This window comes from Mustela erminea, chromosome 9 (assembly GCF_009829155.1).
Source record: "Mustela erminea isolate mMusErm1 chromosome 9, mMusErm1.Pri, whole genome shotgun sequence".
In the NCBI taxonomy this organism is placed as follows: Eukaryota; Metazoa; Chordata; class Mammalia; order Carnivora; family Mustelidae; genus Mustela; species Mustela erminea.
In genome coordinates, this window is record NC_045622.1 from 102,464,866 (window position 1) to 102,485,731 (window position 20,866).

A 20,866-nucleotide genomic window follows, 5' to 3' on the forward strand; every position below is an offset into this window, starting at 1 on the left:
TTTATTCCCATTGTGGTCAGAAATACAGAACAGACATTGATCACCCTCTTGTCTGGATTATGCTGCATAAAATATTTAGGAGACAATGTCTCTACATTCCTGGGGATCTCTATCAGGTATCACTCCTTTACAGTCAGAGGTCTGAGACAGAGCAGGGCTCAATCTCTGAAGAAAAAGAAGTAGGAAGTTTCTAAACATTAACATTTTACAAATACTTGCAGACTATTAATAAATGATGAGGCCACTTCTCATGCAAGTGAGAAAGTATGAAACTCCAAGACTTAAATGTATTGTGCTTGTGTGGAACCAAGTCAGCTCTCAGTCCATTTGGCATATTATCTGTCTCAAATTAACCTTTCTTTATCCAAAGGCAGTATGAATTTTGTTAAAGTCCATTCCTGTGCATGTTACTAGGGGTTAAGTTTTGTGAGAGGAAAAGTCTGGACAGAACCTCAGCAGGACCATCTCTTCTTTTGTAACCTCTTCAAGGCATTTTTGATTTCCTTGTTCCTCAGACTGTAAATCAAGGGATTCAGCATCGGAATAACCACAGTGTAGAATACTGATGCAAATCTGTCAAAACTAGAGGAACCACCAGAGCTGGAACTCAAATAGACAAACATACCAGAGGTATAGAAGAGGGAAACTGCTGTCAGATGAGAAGCACATGTGTTGAAAGCCTTGGACCTGCCTTTGGCTGAAGTGATCTTCATGATGGAGATGACGATATAGCCATAGGATATCATGATAATGAGGGCATTTATAATCCCAAAGATCATTGTTAATATAGCAGTCAACAGTTGTGCAAAGAAAGTGTCAGTGCAGGACAGGGCTAACAGCTGGGGCATGTCACAGAAGAAATGATTGATGACATTAGACCCACAAAAGTGGAGCTGAAACATGGTACACAACTGGGATATAGAAGCAGAGAGTCCAGCCAAATAGGATCCCAGCACCATCTGAATACAGAGTGTGGGTGACATGATGGTTGAATAGAGAAGTGGATTGCAAATGGCACTATATCGGTCATAAGCCATGGCTGTCATGAGACAAGACTCACTCAGTCCCATGGTTGAAAAGACAAAGTACTGAACAGCACAATCCACAAAGGTGATAGTCTGTTGCTCTTGGAAAAAGTTGGAGAGCATCTTGGGAGCTATAGAGGTCACATAGCAGATATCTATGAAGGACAGATTACTGAGGAAGAAGTACATGGGTGTGTGGAGGTGAGAGTCCATCCTTATTAAGATGATGAGGCACAGGTTCCAAGTCAGAGTCAAAATGTAGATCAGCAGGAATACAACAAAGAGCACTGCTAGGATTCTGGGAAAATCAGAGAATCCCAAAAGGATGAAACAGGTGATCTGTGTAATATTTCCTCTCCCAATCATTGGCTTGTACTTCTAAAATCAGAGAAAAGAGAAGAGAATGCACTGCTGACTCAGGTGAGATGACAGTATTACAATTCCCATATGTGCTATTTTTTTCCCTTCACTGAGTGCTGGGAAAAACCAATGTCTCACTGTCCTGGTGAAAAGACCCAAATTTTCATCTCAAATTATCAAGAAGTGTGATTTTAAAAGTGCTTCCAACTAATATTTATTTGACTAATAGAATTGAAATTAAAAAAAGAAAAAAGTGCTTCAGATTCTCAATTATTTCATGAAGTCTCATGAAAATTAAAGAGATATGTTTGAATTTGACTGAGAACTAAAATAATATAAGTGCTGTGATTATTACAGAGATCATTCATTAAGTTTTTTTTTATTTATTTTTTATTTTCAGCATAACAGTATTCATTATTTTTCCACCACACCCAGTGCTCCATGCAATCAGTGCCCTCTATAATACCCACCACCTGGTACCCCGACCTCCCACCCCCCACCCCTTCAAAACTCTCAGATTGTTTTTAAGAGTCCATAGTCTCTCATGGTTCACTTCCCCTTCCAAATTCCCCCAACTCCCTTTTCCTCTCTAACTCCCCCTGTCCTCCATGCTATTTGTTATTTAAAACCTCAGATAATTCATTATATAATCACTGCTTTACAAGAACAGAAGTAGAATCACTCTAGATTAAAACCGAAATAGCTCTTCAGGCCAACATGGCCATCTAGATAATGTTTTGAAATTTCCTTTTTTATTCTTAAGAAAAGTTATTTATCCTCTTTGTAATAATTTCACAAACTCTTATATGCATGTAGTCAGTGTATCATCTTCTAGCTGGCCTGAAAACTATATCATAACTTATGACTCTGACAATATTTTCTTGAGGCACAGTATATGTAACCAATAAAGTTATGCAACAAGTGTTCTTAGGGAATTCTTCGTACTAAGTATATCAAAGGGAAGGTAGTATAGCTCACTACTGACCCCAACATTTTTTTCATTTTTAGGGTACTCTACTACTTTAGAAACAGCATGAGAACAAATTGAGAACATTAAATGTTCAGACTATAGAGTTTTGTCTGATATCCTCTCGCTTTATGAGCTTGTCCCAGTAGCTTAAACACACAAGACTGATTTACTCAAAATGAAGTGAGAACATTAAGAGCCCCTGGACTATGAAATTACTAGGACAGTTACAAGAAAATTCATGGAGATGCTCAGCACACAGTTCTGTACACAATAACTGTTCAATAGGTGTTGGCTATTATTATCATGGATTGCTTACAGATAACCATGAATGACAGCTGTGCCCATGGTTAGGAACATCAACAGTGCTATAGTTGTATGGGTTAATCTGAGGAACTTCCTGAGGTATCACTGACCTTGTGGACAGTGAGAATCATTACCTTTAGGCAGATGTATATTCAGACCTCATGTAGAAACAAATCAAACCACCCAGGGCCATGAAGACACAAAGCACATAAACAATTTTCTATTTAATTTGCTTGAGTTTGAGTACACTTGGTTAACTGACAACCAGCATCAGACAATGATGGACCAGATGCAGAGGAAAAGTTACTTTTAAGGATTTATATATCTTAATAGCTTTTGTTCCTGTAAATAATATGTTCCTGTAACACTGGTTTTTATCTATTGGATGTATAATGCTTAGCAAGTTATTGACCCCTTTGTGTTTCAGTTGTATCATCTATAAACAGAGCTAGGAGAACTTACCACTTCAGAGGGTTGCTGCAAAGACTGATTGACATAAAGCGCTTAAAACAGTAAGGGCTCAATAAATGTTGGCAACTATCATCCCCATTATCATTCCTCTCTGTGAAGGAAAAATAAAGTAAGCTAATACTGAAATATCAAGAAGTTCTTCACATAAATTATTTTCTAAATTAAATGGTCTCTAAGCCAACACTCAAAAATATCGTTAGTCAATGACTGTAGTTGTTTCTGTCTGGTATTACTCTGTTATCTCCCAGTCAGCTGGAGTATAAACAGCTGATGCTGCTTTTCATGGGCCACCACCACCATGCACTCTGAGCTGATGAAGCTCCATACAGCGCATGGTCTCGTGGACATGTTTCACTATTACCGATAAGCACCTTGTATATGAATAGTTTTGTTACTGAACAAATAGATGGTGCTTTCACCCACTTTTGGAGACAAAACTGAAATTATCTTATTTCATTTCATTTATGCTTTTGTGAACTTGGAAGTCTTTCCTTTGACTCCTAAAGTGTGGCCAATATAACTTATCCACAATTTTATCCAAGATGAGTTGGGGTCAATGAAAATATTCTGAAAACATAAACTCTCATGCACAACATCCCCCAATACATGAACATAATCAATAAATTTGGTGAAAAGAATTCAGGTTTCTGATCAATCACTTGCAGTAAAGCTCTTCACTTTTTTTAAAATTTAATTTTATTTTTTCAGTGTTCCAAAATTCATTGTTTATGTACCACACCCACTGTTCCATGCAATACATGCCCTCCTTAATACCCACAACCAGGTTGACCCATCCCCCTCAACCACTTCCTTTTAAAACCCTCAGTTTGTTTCTCAGAATGCACAGTCGCTCATGGTTCATCTCTCCCTCCAATTTCCCCCAATTCACTTTTCCTTTCATCTTCCTAATGTCCTTCATGTTATTCCTTATGCTCCACAAGTAAGTGAAACCATATGACAATTTACTTTCTCTGATTGACTTATTTCACTGAGCATAATCTTCTCTAGTCTCATCCATGTTGATACAAAAGCTGGGTATTCATCATTTCTGATGACTGAGTACTATCCCATTGTAGATATGGACCACATCTTCTTTACCCATTCATGTATTGAAGGGCATCTCAGCTCTTTCCGCAGTTTGGCAATTGTGGACATTGCCGCTATGTACAGGGTATTGGGGGTACATATTGCCATCTTTTGATTACCTCTGTACCTTTGTATCTAGTAGTACAATCAGGGTCATAGGGTAGTTCTCATTTTAATTTTTTGAGTAATATGCACACTGTTTTCCAAAGTGGCTGCACCAACTGCATTCCCACCAACAGTATAAGAGGGTTCCCCTTTCTCCACATCCTCTCCAATATTTATTGTTTCCTGTATTGTTAATCTTGGCCATTCTAACTGGTATAAGGCAGTATCTCAATATGATTTTGATTTGAATTTCCCTGATGGCTAATGATGATAAGCATTTTTTATGTCTGCTAGCCATTCTGTATGCCATCTTTGAGAAGTGTCTGTTCATGTTTTCTGCCCACTTTTTAAACACTTGGAAGCTAAAGACCATCCTGCTCAAGAATGTTTGGATCAACCAGGATATAGAAGAAGAACTTAAACAATTCATGGAAACCAATGAGAATGAGGACACATCAGTCCAAAACCAATTGGATACGTCAAAGGCAATCCTAAGGGGGAAATACATAGCTATCCAAGCCTTCCTCAAAAAAATCGAAATATCCAAAATATAGCAGTTCTATTTACACCTTAAGGAACTGGAAAATCAATAGCAAATTAAGCCAACCCCATGCACAAGAAGAGAAATAATTAAGATTAGAGCAGAGATCAATGAGAGATAGAAACTAGAGATAAAGTATAACATGTCAACAAAACTAGAAGCTGGTTCTTTGAAAGAATTAACAAGAAAGATAAACCATTGGCCAAACTAACCCAAGAGAAAAGAGAGAGGATCCAAATTAATAAAATTATGAGTGAAAGGGGAGAGATCATGACTAACACCAAGGAAACAGAAACAATCATCAGAAAGCATTATCAACAGTTATATACCAATAAATTAAGCAACCTAGAAGAAATGGATGCATTCCTGGAAATCTATAAATTTACAAGTCTGAAAAAGGAAGAAATTGACAATGTGAATAGACTAATAACTAGTAATGAGATTGAAGCAGTGGTCAAAAAACTCCCAAAGAGGAGCCTGGGTGGTTCATTGGGTTAAGCCTCTGCCTTCAGCTCAGGTCATGATCTCAGGGTCCTAGGATCGAGCCCCATATGAGCCCCATATCAGGTTCTCTGCTCAGCAGGGAGCCTGCTTCCCCTCACCCCTCCCCACCTGCCACTCTGCCAACTTGTGATATCTGTCAGATAAATAAATAAAATCTTTAAAATAACCCAAACTCCCAAAAAACAAGAGTCCAGGACCTGACAGATTCACTGGGGAATTCTACCAAACATTCAATGAAGAAATAATACCCATTCTCCTGAATCTGTTTCCAAAAATAGAAACAGAAGGAAAACATCCAGACTCTATGAAGCCAGGACTACCTTGATCCCCAAACCAGAAAAAGACCTCATCAAAAAGGAGAGTTTCAGACCAATATCCCTGATGAATATGGATGCCAAGATTCTCAACAAGATCCTAGTTAATAAGATCCAACAGTACATTAAAAAGATTAGCTCTTCACTTTCTCATCACATTCCGGTGACAGAGGCAGCCAGAGGTAAAGGTATTTCATGTGACTCAGCATTCCCCCAAAGGTAAGGAATTATGGATTGTTCTACTCATTCATGACAAAATGTATCTTCTTAAACTTTGGTAAGTTATAGGAAATGGGGGAAATTCACTTTTTGGTTAAGTTTTTGTATGTGTCCACCATTTCCTAAGACAAGTTAAAAAAACAGTGACTGGTGTAAATATTAATTGGAGGGGAATGGAACCAGTGTTCATGTTCTAGAGGCAGAAAGGTACCCCTCCCCAATATCATAGAATCTAGAAAGACCTCAAGGCATCTGGTTGTGAAAATGAATTATAATTTTAGACAAGACTCTTGAAAGCAGCTAGGAGGAAGAGATTCCTTACATGCAGAGGAAGGCCCATCAGAATAATGTCAGATCTGTCTGCAGAAACCTGGCAAGCTAGAAAGGGCTGGCAGGATGTATTCAGGGTACTGAATGAAAAGAACATGCAGCCAAGAATACTTTATGCAAGACTGACATTCACAATGGATGGAGAGATAAAGAGCTTCCAAGACCAGCAAGGTTTAAAAGAGTCTGACCACCAAGCTGGCACTACAAGAAATATTAAGGGGGGTTCTATGAAATATGAAAAAAAAAAACAAAAATATCATTGAACAGAAATATATGGAGACAATCTATAGAAAGAAGTACTTGACAGGTAACACGATGTCAATAAAAACGTATCTATCAATAATCACTCTCAATGTGAATGGCCTAAATGTGCCCATAAAATGGCACAGGGTTGCAGATCGGATAAAACAACATGACCCATCCATATGTTGTCTACAAGAGACCCATTTTGAACCTAAGGATACATCCAGACTGAAATTGAAGGAATGGAAAAGCATCTTTCATGCCAACGGCCTCAAAAGAAGGCTGGGGTAATGATTCTTATATCAGATAAATTAGATTTTAAACTAAAGACTGTAGTTGGAGATACAGAAGGACACTATATCATTCTTAAAGGATCTATCCACCAAGATCTAATAGTTGTAAATATTTATGCCACGAATATGGAGGCAGCCAACTACATAAGAAAACTGTTAATCAAGATAAAGAGTCATATTGATATGAATACATTAATAGCAGGGGACCTTAACATGCCATTCTGAGCAATAGACAGACCATCCAAACAGAAAATCAATAAAGAAACAAGAGCATTGGGGCACCTGGGTAGCTCAGCGGGTTAAGCCTCTGCCTTCTCTGCTCAGCAGGAGCCTGCTTCCCCCCTCTCTCTGTCTGCCTCTATGCCTACTTGTGATCTCTCTCTCTCTGACAAATAAATAAATAAAATCCTTAAAAATAAAAAAAAGAAACAAGAGCATTGAATGACACATTGGACCAGATGGACTTCATAATTATATTCAGAACATTCCACCCTAAAACAACAGAATACTCATTCTTCTCAAGTGTACATGGAACTTTCTCCAAAAGATTTCACATACTGGGCCACAAATCAGGGCTCAACCAATACCAAAAGATTGTAATTATTCCCAGCATATTCTCAGACCACAATGCTTTGAAACTGGAGATCAACCACAAGAAAAAGTTTGGAAGGAATTCAAACACCTGGAAGCTAAAGACCACGTTGCTTAAGAATGCTTGGATCAACCAAGAAATCAAAGAAAAACTTAAACAATTCATGGAAACCAATGAGAATGAACACACTTTGGTCCAAAACCTATGGGATACAGCAAAGGCAGTCTTAAGGGGCAAATACATAGCCATACAAGCCTCCCTCAAAAAAAAAAAAAAAAAGTGGAAAATCCAGAATACACCAGCTGTCTCTACACCTTAAAGAACTGGAGAATCAGCAACAAATTAAGCCAAGTCTACACACAAGAAGGGAAATAATCAAGGTTAGAGCAGGGATCAATGAGATAGAAACTAGAGATACAATAGAATGTATCAGTGAAACTAGAAGCTGGCTTTTTGAAAGAATCAATAAGATTGATAAACCATTGGCCACACTAATCCAAAAAGAAAAGAGAGAATGCCCAAATTAATAAAATTATGAATGAAAAGGGAGAGATCACAACACGAAGGAAATAGAAACAATCATCAGAAATTATTATAAACAGTTATATGCCAATAAGTTAAGCAACCTAGAAGAAGGGAATGCATTCCTGGAAAACTATAAACTTCCAAAACTGAATCAGGAGGAAATTGACAACCTGATTAGACCAATATCTAGAAACGAGATTAAAGCGGTGAACAAAAACCTCCCAAATAACAAGAGCCCAGGACCTGAAGGATTCCCTGGGGGCATACCACCAAACTTTCAAAGAAGAAATAATCTCTATTCTACTGAAGCTGTTTCAGAAAATTGAAGCAGAAGGCAAACTTCCAGACTCTTTTTATAAAGCCAGCATTACCCTGATCCCCAAACCAGGTAAAGACCCCACTAAAAAGGAGAATTTCAGACCAATATTACTGATGAATATGGATGCTAAGATTCTCAGCAAGATCCTAGCTAATAGGAACCAATAGCACATTAAAAAGATTATCCACCATGACCAGGTGGGATTTATCCCTGGATTGCAAGGGTGGTTCAATATTCACAAATCAATCAATGTAATAGAACAAATCAATAAGAGAAGAGCTAAGAACCACATGGTCATCTCAATTGATGCAGAAAAAGTATTGGCAAGATACAGCATCCTTTCCTGATTAAAATGCTTCGGAGTATAGGGATAGAGGGAACATTCCTCAACTTCATCAAATCTATCTATGAAAAACCAACAGTGAATATCCTCCCCATTGGAAAAGAGCTGACAGCCTTCCCTTTGAGATCAGGAACACAAGGATGCCCAATCTCACCATAGTATTAGAGTTTAACATAGTATTAGAGTTCTAGCAACAGCAATCAGACAATATAGAGAAATAAAAGGTATTCAAATTGGCAGTGAAGAAGTCAAACTCTCTGTCTTCACAGACGACATGACACTTTATATGGAAATCCCAAAAGATTCCCCCCACCCAAACTACTAGAACTCATACAGCAATTCAGTAATGTAGCAGGATACAAAATCAGTGTACAGAAATCAGTTGATTTCTTATACACTAACAGTGAAAATACAAAAAGGGAAATTAGAGAATTGATTCCATTTACTATAGCACCACCAACCATAAGGGAATAAACCTAACCAAAGAGGAAACATATCTGTACTTGAGGAACTACAGAACACTCATGAAAGAAACAGAAGACACAAAAAATGGATGACCATTCCATGCTCATGGATTGGAATAATAATCATTGTTAAAATATCTATACTGCCTGGAGCGATCTATACTTTCAATGCCATTCCAATCAAAATTCCCTCAGCATTTTTCAAAGGTATTTATTTATTTATTTATTTATTTATTTATTTATTTAACAGAGAGATCACAAGTAGGCAGAGAGGCAGGTAGAGTGAGGGAGAGGGAAAAGCAGGCTCACTCTGGAGGAGAGAGCCCGATGCAGGGCTCCATCCTAAGACCCTGAGATCATGAGCTGAGCCAAAGGTTGAGGTTTAACCCACTGAGCCACCCAGATGCCCTTCCACAAGCATTTTTCAAAGAGCTGGAGCAACAATCCTAAAATTTGTATGGAACCAGAAGAGACCCTGAATTGCTAAGGAAATGTTGAAAAACAAAAACAAAACTGGGGACATCACGTTGCCTGGTTTCAAGCTTTACTACAAAGCTGTGATCACCAAGACAGCATGGTACTGGCATAAAAACAGATGTATAGACCAGTGGAACAGAGTAGAGAGACCAGATATGGACCTTAAACTCTCTGCTCAAATAATCTTTGACAAGGCAGGAACAAATATACAGTGGGAAAAAAACAGTCTCTTCCATAAATGGTGCTGGGAAAATTGGACAGCTATGTGTAGAAGAATGAAACTCGACCATTTTCTTACACCATACACAAAGACAAACTCGAAATGGATAAAAGACTTCAACGTGAGGCAGGAATCTATCAGAATCCTAGAGAAGATCATAGACAGTAACCTCTTTGACATTGGCCACAGCAACTTCGTTCAAGATATGTCTCCAGAGGAAAAGGAAACAAAGGCGAAAATGAATTTTTTGGGCCTCGTCAAGATCAAAAGCTTCTGCACAGCAAAGGAAATGGTCAAAAAAACAAAGAGGCAACCCATGGAATGGGAGAAGATACTCACAAATGACAATACAGACAAAGGACTGATATCCAGGATCTATAAAGAACTCCTCAAACTAAACACACACGAAACAGGTAATCATGTCAAAAAATGGGCAGAAGACATGGACAGACTTCTCCAATGAAGACATACAAATGGCTATCAGAGACATTAAAAAATGTTCATCATCCCTGACCATCAGGGAGATTCATATCAAACCACATTGAGATACCATCTTACACCATGTAGAATGGCCAAAATTAACGAGACAGTAAACAACGTGTGTTGGAGAGGATGTGGAGAAAAGCAAACTGTCTTACACTCTCGGTGGGAATGCAAGTTGGTGCCGCCACTTTGGAAAACGATGTGGATATTCCTTAAGAAATTAAAAATAGAGCTTCCTTATGACCCTGCAATTGCACTTATGGGTATTTACCCCAAAGATACAGGTGTAGTGAAAAGAAGGACCATCTGTACCCTAATGTTTATATCTGTACCCTAATGTTTATAGCAGCAATGGCCACAGTCATCAAACTGTGGAAAGAACCAAGTCACCCTTCAATGGATGAATGGATAAGAAAGATGTGGTCCATATACACTATGGGGTATTACGCGTCCATCAGAAAAGATGAATACCCAACTTTTGTATCCACATGGACAGGACTGGAAGAGATTATGCTAAGTGAAATAAGTCAAGCAGAGAGAGTCAATTTTCATATGGTTTCACTTACTTCTGGAGCATAAAGAATAACATGGAGGACATGTGGAGCTGGAGAGGAGAAGGGAATTGGGGAAAATTGGAGTGGGAGACGATCCATGAAAGACTGTGAACTCTGAGAAACAAACCGAGGGTTTGGGAGGGAATGGGCATGAGAGGTTGGGTGAGTCTGGTGTTGGGGATTATGGAGGGCATGTATTGCATGGAGCACTGGGTGTGGTGCATAAACAATGAATTCTGGAACACTGAAAAGAAATTAAAAAAAAATAAAGGCTACCTGAGGGGGAAAGGAATATTAATTGAAAATTTTATTATGTGCATTTAACTAAACAAAATCTTTCCATTTCTCAATATTGAGCATGTGGCCAGTTTGTAAGGTTGTGCAGAATACAAAATCAAGTAAAGAAAACCAAGATGTTGCAATGAAGTAGAACAATATAAGTAACAGAAAAGATTAAAAGAGACAGGCCAACAATGCCTTGAAGTGAGGCATCTCTGATATCTGTGTTACTCACACCAGTGCCTCCAGACCGGCAGGGCTCCAAAGATGACCACAGAGAGCTATTGGAAGTATTTCAAAAGGCAAGTGGAAAGAACCAAGATGCCCTTCAATGGACGAATGGATAAGGAAGATGTGGTCCATATACACTATGGAGTATTATGCCTCCATCAGAAAGGACGAATACCCAACTTTTGTAGCAACATGGACGGGACTGGAAGAGATTATGCTGAGTGAAATAAGTCAAGCAGAGAGAGTCAGTTATCATATGGTTTCACTTATTTGTGGAACATAACAAATAGCATGGAGGGCATGGGGAATTAGAGAGGAGAAGGGAGTTGGGGAAAATTGGAAGGGGAGGTGAACCATGAGAGACTATGGACTCTGAAAAACAATCTGAGGGTTTTGAAGGGGCAGGGGGTGGGAAGTTGGGGTACCAGGTGGTGGGTATTATAGAGGGCATGGATTGCATGGAGCACTGGGTGTGGTGCAAAAAATAATGAATACTGTTATGCTGAAAATAAAAAATAAATTTAAAAAAAGGCAAGTGGAATTGTACATGAGTACTTTATTATATCATTAATTGGTGAAGCTGCTTGCCTCTTGCTACTCAGAAATTATCAAAAACGCTGTATGTTGACATGAAAATCAAATTAATTAATATTATTATAAAAACAAATTCCTTAAACAAAAGAAAATTCAAAAATTTCTTTTGATGGATAAAGTTGGAAAATCTAGATAAGAATATGGGATCTTAAGAAATTCCTCTGAATGTCAGTAAATTGTTATTTTTAATTCAGTTCTCAATTATTAACTTTTAAAACTGTTAGCTTTAAAAAAATTTTAAGCTTTAATTTTTTTAAACCTTATGCACATATTTATTTATTTGACAGAGAGTGAGACAGAGAAAGAGGGAACACAAGCAGGGGAAGTGGGAGAAGCAGAAGCAGGCTTCCCATTGAGCAGGGAGCCTTGGGATTATGACCTGAGCTGAAGGCAGATGCTTAATGATTGAGCCACCCAGGTAACCTAAAATTTTTTAGCTTTTATAAACTTTATCTCATTAGATTCTAAATAATCCCAATATCCCCCATTGAACACGTGAAAAAGAAAATAAAAAAAAAAAAAACAGAAGGTGACAGAGCTCAATATCACACCCTGAAAAAATTGTAGACCTGGAACTCAACATTCATCCTTCACCTCAGAATAATCCCTGAAATTTTAGATTAGAGATTAGCCTAAATCTTCTTTCCAACGAAGTCAGAGAAGTTGGGAAGGAGAAAGAAAACCCAGGAAGGGTTCACAGTAGAGGAATGGGGGTGAGGAAGAGGAGAAGAATGGGAGACACTGAGGAACATAAACCTTGCTCCACTACAGCTCCTACTAGAAGAATCACATGGCTATTAAGATAGCACCGAATCCACTGTTCTCACCAAATCTTGCCCTCTCACCTTGATTCAGAATCCACAAGAAGACAGAGCTCTTGCCAAAGGCTGAAATTGTTTATTTCTTTTCCAAGGGAATATTCCAAGCATGATTCTATTGCTCTCCAAGATGGGACTCTTTGGCCAAGAATTGGGCTTTCCACTCAGAGTAAGAGAGATGCCAACAACTGGAGATCCTCTTAAATTAGTTATTGTTAAGGGCAGAGATAATAGGATAAAAGACAATTAGAGGGAGAAAACCCTCTAGGTACTTGTTCTCTGGAGTCACAGTTGTCATGGAGATTCTGTCCCTGCTAATTTCATGCCCCATTTTGCCATGTCCCTTGTTGGATCCAGTCCCCACTTCCCCAATAGTCCAATCATGTCCATATGACTATTGCTTTTCTGTTAGACACTAAAGAGTAAGTAGAGCTGGGAAGAAGCTAGGAATCATTCAGTTTTATACCGTCTATTACCAGACGAGGAACCTAAAGCCAGAAGAGCTAAAAGATTTGCTCGAGATGACACTGGTAAAATACTAACTGGTGAAATACCTTAATTAAAATAAGTTAGAAATGTGAGCATTTCCCTGTTATCAAAGCACTTTCATTTTAAATATATATATTCGTACATTTGCTCACCTCTCTGACTGGATCCAATCATTGCTGCAGCCTGTGAGGCAGACATGGCATTTCCTATGGGTAAGCAAGGAAATCGAGGCAATCAGGAAAACAGTAAAACTAATTTATGACTTATCATGGCACAACCTGGGGCATTGATATCAACCAATCTGGGTAAAATTCTGACCCTTCACTTGATGACTATGTGACCATGAGCAAATTAACCTATAACAGCCTCAGGATTATCACATCAGGATTATCATAAAATGGGGCTTATAGTAGTAGCAACCTCATAGAGGAGTTCTTCATAAAGAGAATGAAATTGGATAATGCTTATAAAGAACTTAGAGGTGGTGTAGTGCAAGCATGTCTTCTATTATTATTCAGTGTAATTTCTATGCTCTGATTTGGAGTTCTTTCCAACATATGCTGCATTACTAATACGTCCTTCAAAAATATCTCCTTATCATCATTCCCACAAACATTTTTGCTTGTTTGTTTCTAGGGGGTTTTTGTTTGTTTGTTTCTAGTTTTTTGAAAATGAAAGTCGTCTACCCTGCCAGTTACTAGGAATACAGAGATGTTTTAGAGAAGTTCCATTTTGGTTTGAGCTACTTCAACTATTCTCACTTCTAGGGAGAAACGGGTGGGTGGGCAATGAATTAATTATTTAACACTTGCTGATAATTTAGTAGTTATATATTTCCCCTGATAAGAACTGTAATAACTTAATCCTTAAACTGAGCAGGTACTTAAGATAGTTTTAAATGTCTAACACCAAAAGTAGAGAATTAGGCCACCATGGCCACCCAATAGAGGACATGTTTCTGGTCAGAAAGAATCATGTATGTTCCACAAATAACACTTTGTGAGATTCAAATAAATTGTTACTACAGTGGGAAGAATGTGGCATACCTCTTTGTGCCCAAAGGTTCTATCTGTAATATCTGAAATATAATTTCTCATCTACCATCTTCATATGGCCATCTTCATACGGTAACAGAAAAAATTAAATCTAAGTGATGTAACTATGTAAAGTATAAAGTACTGTATCTATATACACAAGATAAACAGGGAAGAATAATAATACAAAAACAAACTCATAGATACAGAGAACAACTGACTGTTACCAGAGACGTTGCAGAGTGGATAAAATGGTGAAGGGGGTCATTTATATGGTGATGACTGGTAATTAGACTCTTGGTGGTGATCACTTTGTAGATGTTATATAGATTATATAGATTATTTAGATTATAGATTATATAGATTATTATATAGATATTTCTTATAATGTACACCTGAAACTTACATAATGTCATCAGCTTCTTGGCATAGGCAGGCCTGGATCTTGCTGCTTGCTATCTTCCCCAAGAATGTGTAGTCCTCACATAGTTAGCCTCACAAGAATGATGGTTATCATGGTGTGTTTAAGGTGTAGGAACTGAGTCTTTGATTTGAGTTTCCTAGTGATTCCAGGACCTTAAGATGATTAGAAGCAGAAGAGCCATTATATTTGGGAGTTCCATGAAGACACAATAGGACAACTAAGAGAATTTCAAGAAAAATTTAAAAAGAGATTTTTTTTTCCATTCAAGAGTTTGTGGATAATTTCATACATTGTATGTTACTATATTTTAAAGATTTTATTTATTTGTTAGAGAGATGGAGAGAGAGCACAAGAAGGCAGAGTAGCAGACAGAGGGAGAGGAAGAAGCAGGCTCTCCCCTGACCAGGGAGCCTGATGCAGGGCTCAACCCTAGAACCCTTGATCATGACTTGAGCCAAAGGCAGCCATTTAACCAACTGAGCCACCTAGGTGCCCCAGTACATTACTATTTATACAGTACTTAAGAAATATCTACATTTTCCAAATTGGCCGAACCAGCTTACTTTCCCACCAGCTCTGCACAAAGGTTTTTTTTTTTTTCCTAGTCCTCCCCAACACTTGTTATTTCTTGTCTTTTTGGTATTACCCATTCTGACTGGTTTAAGGTGCTATCTCATCTTGCTTCCGCATTCCATTTCCCTGAAGAATAGGGATGTTGAGCATATTTTCATATGTCTATTGGCCATATGTCTTCTTTGGAAATAGGTCTATTCAAGTTTTCAGCCCATTTTTTAAATTGTATTCTTTGGCTTTTTTTGTCTTTGCATTGTATGAGTTCTTCATATATTTTGGATATTAACCTTATGTCAGATATACCATTTGCAAATACTTTCTCCCATTCAGTGAGTTGACTTTTCATTTTGATGATGGTTTCCTTCATTGGTTTTTCCTTTACAAGCTTTTTAATTTGATGTAGTCTCATTTGTTTGTTTGTTTGTTTTGTTTTGTTTTCCGTGCCTTTGGCATCAGATCCACAAACACATCAGCTAAGTCTGATGTCGAGGAGCTTGCTGCCTATGTTTCTTTCTAGGAATTTAATGGTTTCAGGTCTTAGATTCAAGTATTTTATCCATTTTGACTTAATTTTTGTGTATGATATACGAAAGTGGTTGAGTTTCATTTTTTTTTTTTTTTTGCATGAGGCTGTCCAGTTTTACCAGCACTATTTATTGAAGAGACTGCTTTACTTTTCCATTGTATGCTCTAGGCACTTTGCTGAAAACTAATTGTCCATAAATGTGTGATGTTTTCTCTGGGCTATCTGACCAGATCCAATCATCACAGCAGCCTGTGAGGCAGGCAGGGCATTATTTTCTATGACTTAGCAAGGATATCAAGGCAGTAAGGAAAAGAATAAAACTAATTCATGACAGAGCCATGACTTATTTTGGTACAACCTGGAGCATTGTTATCAATCAGTCTGGGTAGAATTCTCACCCTTTCACTTGATGACTATGTGACCATGAACAAATAAACCTCTCCCAGCCTCAGGATTATCACCTCAGGATTTTCATAATGGGGCTAATTTGGAGTATTTTCCAACATGTTATGCTACATTACTAACCCTTCACTAAAAATACCTACTTAACATCATTCCCACAAACATTTTTGCTTGTTTTTTTTTAGTATTTTGAATAGGAAAGTCAGCTACCTTGCCAGTTATTAGTGATAGAGAGATGTTTTAGGTTAGGTCTCATTCTTGGTTTGATCGACTTCAACTATTCTTATTGTGGAAGAAAGCAATGGGTGGGCAAGGAATTATTTAACTCTTGCTGACAGGGATTGCATTTAATCTGTAGATTACTTGTTTTTAGGGGGCTGAGTTTGAGAAATTCTTTATAGATCTTTGATACCAACTCTTTATTTTATATGTCATTTGCAAATATCTTCTTCCATTTCGAGGGTTGTCTCTTAGTTTTGTTGACTGTCCTTTGCTATACAACAGCTTTTTATCTTCATGAAGTCCCAAAAATTCATTTTTGCTTGTGCTTCCCTTGCATTTAGAGACATTTCTTTAAAAAATGACTACTGGAATTTTGATAGGGATTGCATTTCATCTGTATCTTTCTTTTAAAAGGATGGAAATTTAAACAATATTAATTCTCTTAATATTTTTACCCATTATTTTGTTCATGTGTTATGTCACACTGATTGATTTATTGATGTTGAACCATCCTTTCATAACTGAAATAAGTCCCCCCGATCATGGTATATGATCCTTTTAATGTGTTCTTGAATTCACTGTGCAATATTGAAGATTCTTGCATCGATGTTCATCAAGCACAATGGGTTCTAGTTTCCTTTTCTTTGATGTCCTTGTCTGTTTTGGTATTAGGGTAATGCTGCCCACATAAAATGTGTTTAGACTCTTACTATTTGCAGATGATATGATACATTATGTGGAAAACCCAAGAGCACTCATACATAGAACTCATATAGGAATTCAGCAAAGTGTCAGGATATAAAATCAATGCACAGAAATCAGTAGCATTTCTATACACCAACACCAAGACAGAAGAAAGAGAAATTAAGGAGTTGATCACATTTATAATTGCACCCAAAACCACAAGATACCTAGGAATAAACCTAACGAAAGAGGCAAAAAATCTCTATTCAGAAAACTATAAAGTACTCATGAAAGAAATTGGGGAAGACACAAAGAAATGGAAAAACCTTCCATGCTCATGGACTGGAAGAACAAAGATTGTGAAAATGTGTATGCTACCTAAAGAAATCTATACTCTTAATGCAATCCCTATCAAAATGCCATCAACTATTTTCAATGAAGTGGAACAAATAATCCTAAAATGTATATGGAACCACAGAAGACCCTGAATAGCCAGAGGGATGTTGAAAAAGAAAACAAAAATTACCGGCATCACAATTTAGGACTTCAAGCTCTGTTACAAAGCTGTAATCATCAAGACAGTATGGTACTGGCAAAAAGCAGATACATGGATCAATGGAACAGAACAGAAAATTCAGAAATGGACCCTCAACTCTATGGACAACTAATCTTTGAGAAAGTAGGAAGGACTAGCAAATGGAAAAATGTCTCATCCATAAATGGTGCTGGGAAAATTGGGCAGTCACTTGTAGAAGAGTGAAACTGGATCAATCTTACACCATACACAAAGATAATCTCAAAGTGGATGAAAGACCTCAAAATATGAGATAGGAATCCATCAAAATCCTAGAGGAGAACATAGGCAATGACCTCTTTGATATTGGCCACAACAACTTCTTTCAAGACATGTCTCTAAAGGCAAGGGAAACAAAAATTGACAAGACAAGAAACAAGTTTTGGAGAGGTTGTGGAGAAAGAGGAACCCTCTTACACTGTTGGTGGGAAGGCAAGGTTATACAGCCACTTTGTAAAACAGTGTGGATGTTTCTCAAAAAGTTTAAAATAGTCCTACCCTAAAAAAAATAGACTTACCCTATGATCCAGCAATTGCTCTAGTGGGTATTTAACCCAAGGATACAGATGTAGTGAAAGGAAGGGTGACATGCACCACAATGTTCATAGAAGCAATGTACACGATAGCCAAAATGTGGGAAGAGCTGAGATGCCCTTCAACAGATGAACAGATAAAGAAGATGTGGTCCATATATACAATGGAATATTACTCAGCCATCAGAAAGAATGAATACCAAACTTTTACATAAACATGGATGGAACTGGAGGAGCTTATGCTAAGTGAAATAAGTCAAGCAGAGAATGATGATTATCCTATGGTTTCACTTACTTGTGGAACACAGGAATAGCATGGAGAGCATTAGGATAAGAGAGGGAAAAATGAAGGACGAGAAATCAGAGGGGAAGATGAACCATGAAAGACTATGGACTCTGGGAATCAAACTGAGAGTTTCAAGGAGGGGAGGGGCTTCAGGGGTGGGAGGATGGGTGAGCCCGGTGATGGGTATTAAGCAGTGCATGTATTGAATGGAGCACTGGGTGTTATATGCAAACAATGAATCATGGAACACTACATCAAAAATCAATGATGTCCTGTATGGTGACTAACATAACATAAGGGAAAAATTATATAAAAAAAGAAAAAAGCTTCTGCACAGCAAAGGAAACAGTCAACAAACTAAGAGACAACCCACAAAATGGTAGAAGATATTTGCAAATGACATATCAGATAAAGAACTAGTATCCAAGATCTATAATGAACTTCTCAAATTCTCAACACCCAAAACACAAATAACCCAGTCAGGAAATGGGCAGAAGACATGAACAGATACTTTTCCAAAAAAGACATACAAATGGCCAACAGAAACATGAAACAATGGGCCACATCACTAGCTATTAGGGAAATACAAAAAAAAAAACAACCCCACAATGAGATATTACCTCATACCAGTTGGAATGGCCAAAATTAACAAGAAAGGAAACAACAAATGTTGTTGAGGATGTGGAGAAAGGGGAACCCTCTTAACACTGCTGGTGGGAATGCAAGCTGATACAGTCACTCTGGAGAACAGTATGGAGGTTTCTCAAGAAGTTAAAAATAGAGCTACCCTACAACCCAGTAATTGCACTACTAGGTATTTACCCCAAAGACACAGATGGAGTGGTCTAAAGGGTTACCTGCACCCCAGTAGTCATATCAACAATCTCCGCAATAGCCAAACTGTGGAAAGAGCCAAGATATCCATTGATAATTGAATGGAAATACACAACAGAATATTATGCAGCCATCAGAAAGGATGAATACTTATCATTTACATCGATGTGGATGGACCTGGAGGGTGTTATGCTGAGCAAAACAAGTCAGAGAAAGACAAATATCAGGATTTCACTCCTATATGGAATATAAGAAACAGGGCAGAGGACCATAGGAGAAGGGAGGGAAAACAGAATGAGAAGTCATCAGAGAGGGAGAAAAACCATAAGAGACTCTTAACTATAGGAAACAAACTGAGGGTTTCTGGAGGGGAGGTGGGTGGGGGTATGGGGTAACTGGGTGATGGGCATTAAGGAGGGCACGTGATATGATGAGCACTAGGTGTTATACACAACTGATAATTTACTGAATGCTACATCTGTAACTAATGATGTATTGTAAGTTGAATAACTGAATTTTTAAAAAAAGAAAAAATAATTTGCTTTGTTTAGAAGTTTTTAAAAAACAGTCCCTAGTTTCATTAATATTTTCTATTGTCTTTTTGTTCTCTTTTTCATTCATTTCCACTCTGATCTTTGTTATCCCCTTCCTTCTACTAACTTCAGGCTTATTCTTTTTTTAGTTCCCTGAACTATAAAGTTAGGTTGTTTAATTTACATTTTACCTTTCTTTCTTTCTTTTTTTTTTTTTTGGTTACTTGTTTTTTTTATTTTTTATAAACATATAATATATTTTTATCCCCAGGGGTACAGGTCTGTGAATCGCCAGATTTAAACACTTCACAGCACTCACCCCAGCACATACCGTCCCCAGTGTCCATAACCCCACCCCCCTTCACCCAACCCCCCTCCCCCTAGCAACCCTCACTTTGTTTTGTGAGATTAAGAGTCACTTATGGTTTGTCTCCCTCCCAATCCCATCTTGTTTCATTTAGTCTTCTCCTACCCCCTTAACCCCCCATGTTGCATCTCCACTTCCTCATATCAGGGAGATCATATGACAGTTGTCTCTCTCCAATTGACTTATTTCGCTAAGTGTGATACCCTCTAGTTCCATCCACGTCATCGCAAATGGTAAGATTTCATCTCTTTTGATGGCTGCATAGTATTCCATTGTGTATATATACCACATCTTCTTGATCCATTCATCGTTGATGGACATCTAGGTTCTTTCCATACTTCGGCTATTATAGACATGGCTGCTTTAAACATTTGAGTGCACGTGCCCCTTCGGATCACTACATTTGTATCTTTAGGGTAAATACCCAGTAGTGAAATTGCTGGGTCATAGGGTAGTTATATTTTCAACATTTTGAGGAACCTCCATGCTGTTTTCCAGAGTGGTTGCACCAGCTTGCATTCCCACCAACAGTGTAGGAGGGTTCACCTTTCTCCACATCCTCGCCAGCATCTGTCATTTCCCAACTTGTTAATTTTAGCCATTCTGACTGGTGTGAGGTGGTATCTCATTGTGGTTTTGATTTGTATTTCCCTGATGCCGAGTGATGTGGAGCATTTTTTCATGTGTCTGTTGACCATCTGGATGTCTTCTTTGCAGAAATG

The 20,866-nt window shown here is 37.9% G+C and overlaps 1 protein-coding gene across 1 annotated transcript; it reads right to left on the reverse strand.

The window, feature by feature from the left end:
* Positions 1–452: 452 nt before the first annotated feature.
* LOC116600365 (olfactory receptor 5AN1-like) lies at positions 453–1,391 on the reverse strand. The gene has a single exon (XM_032360542.1). It carries the CDS (start codon positions 1,389–1,391, stop codon positions 453–455), a length of 939 nt encoding a protein of 312 aa, XP_032216433.1.
* Positions 1,392–20,866: the final 19,475 nt, after the last annotated feature.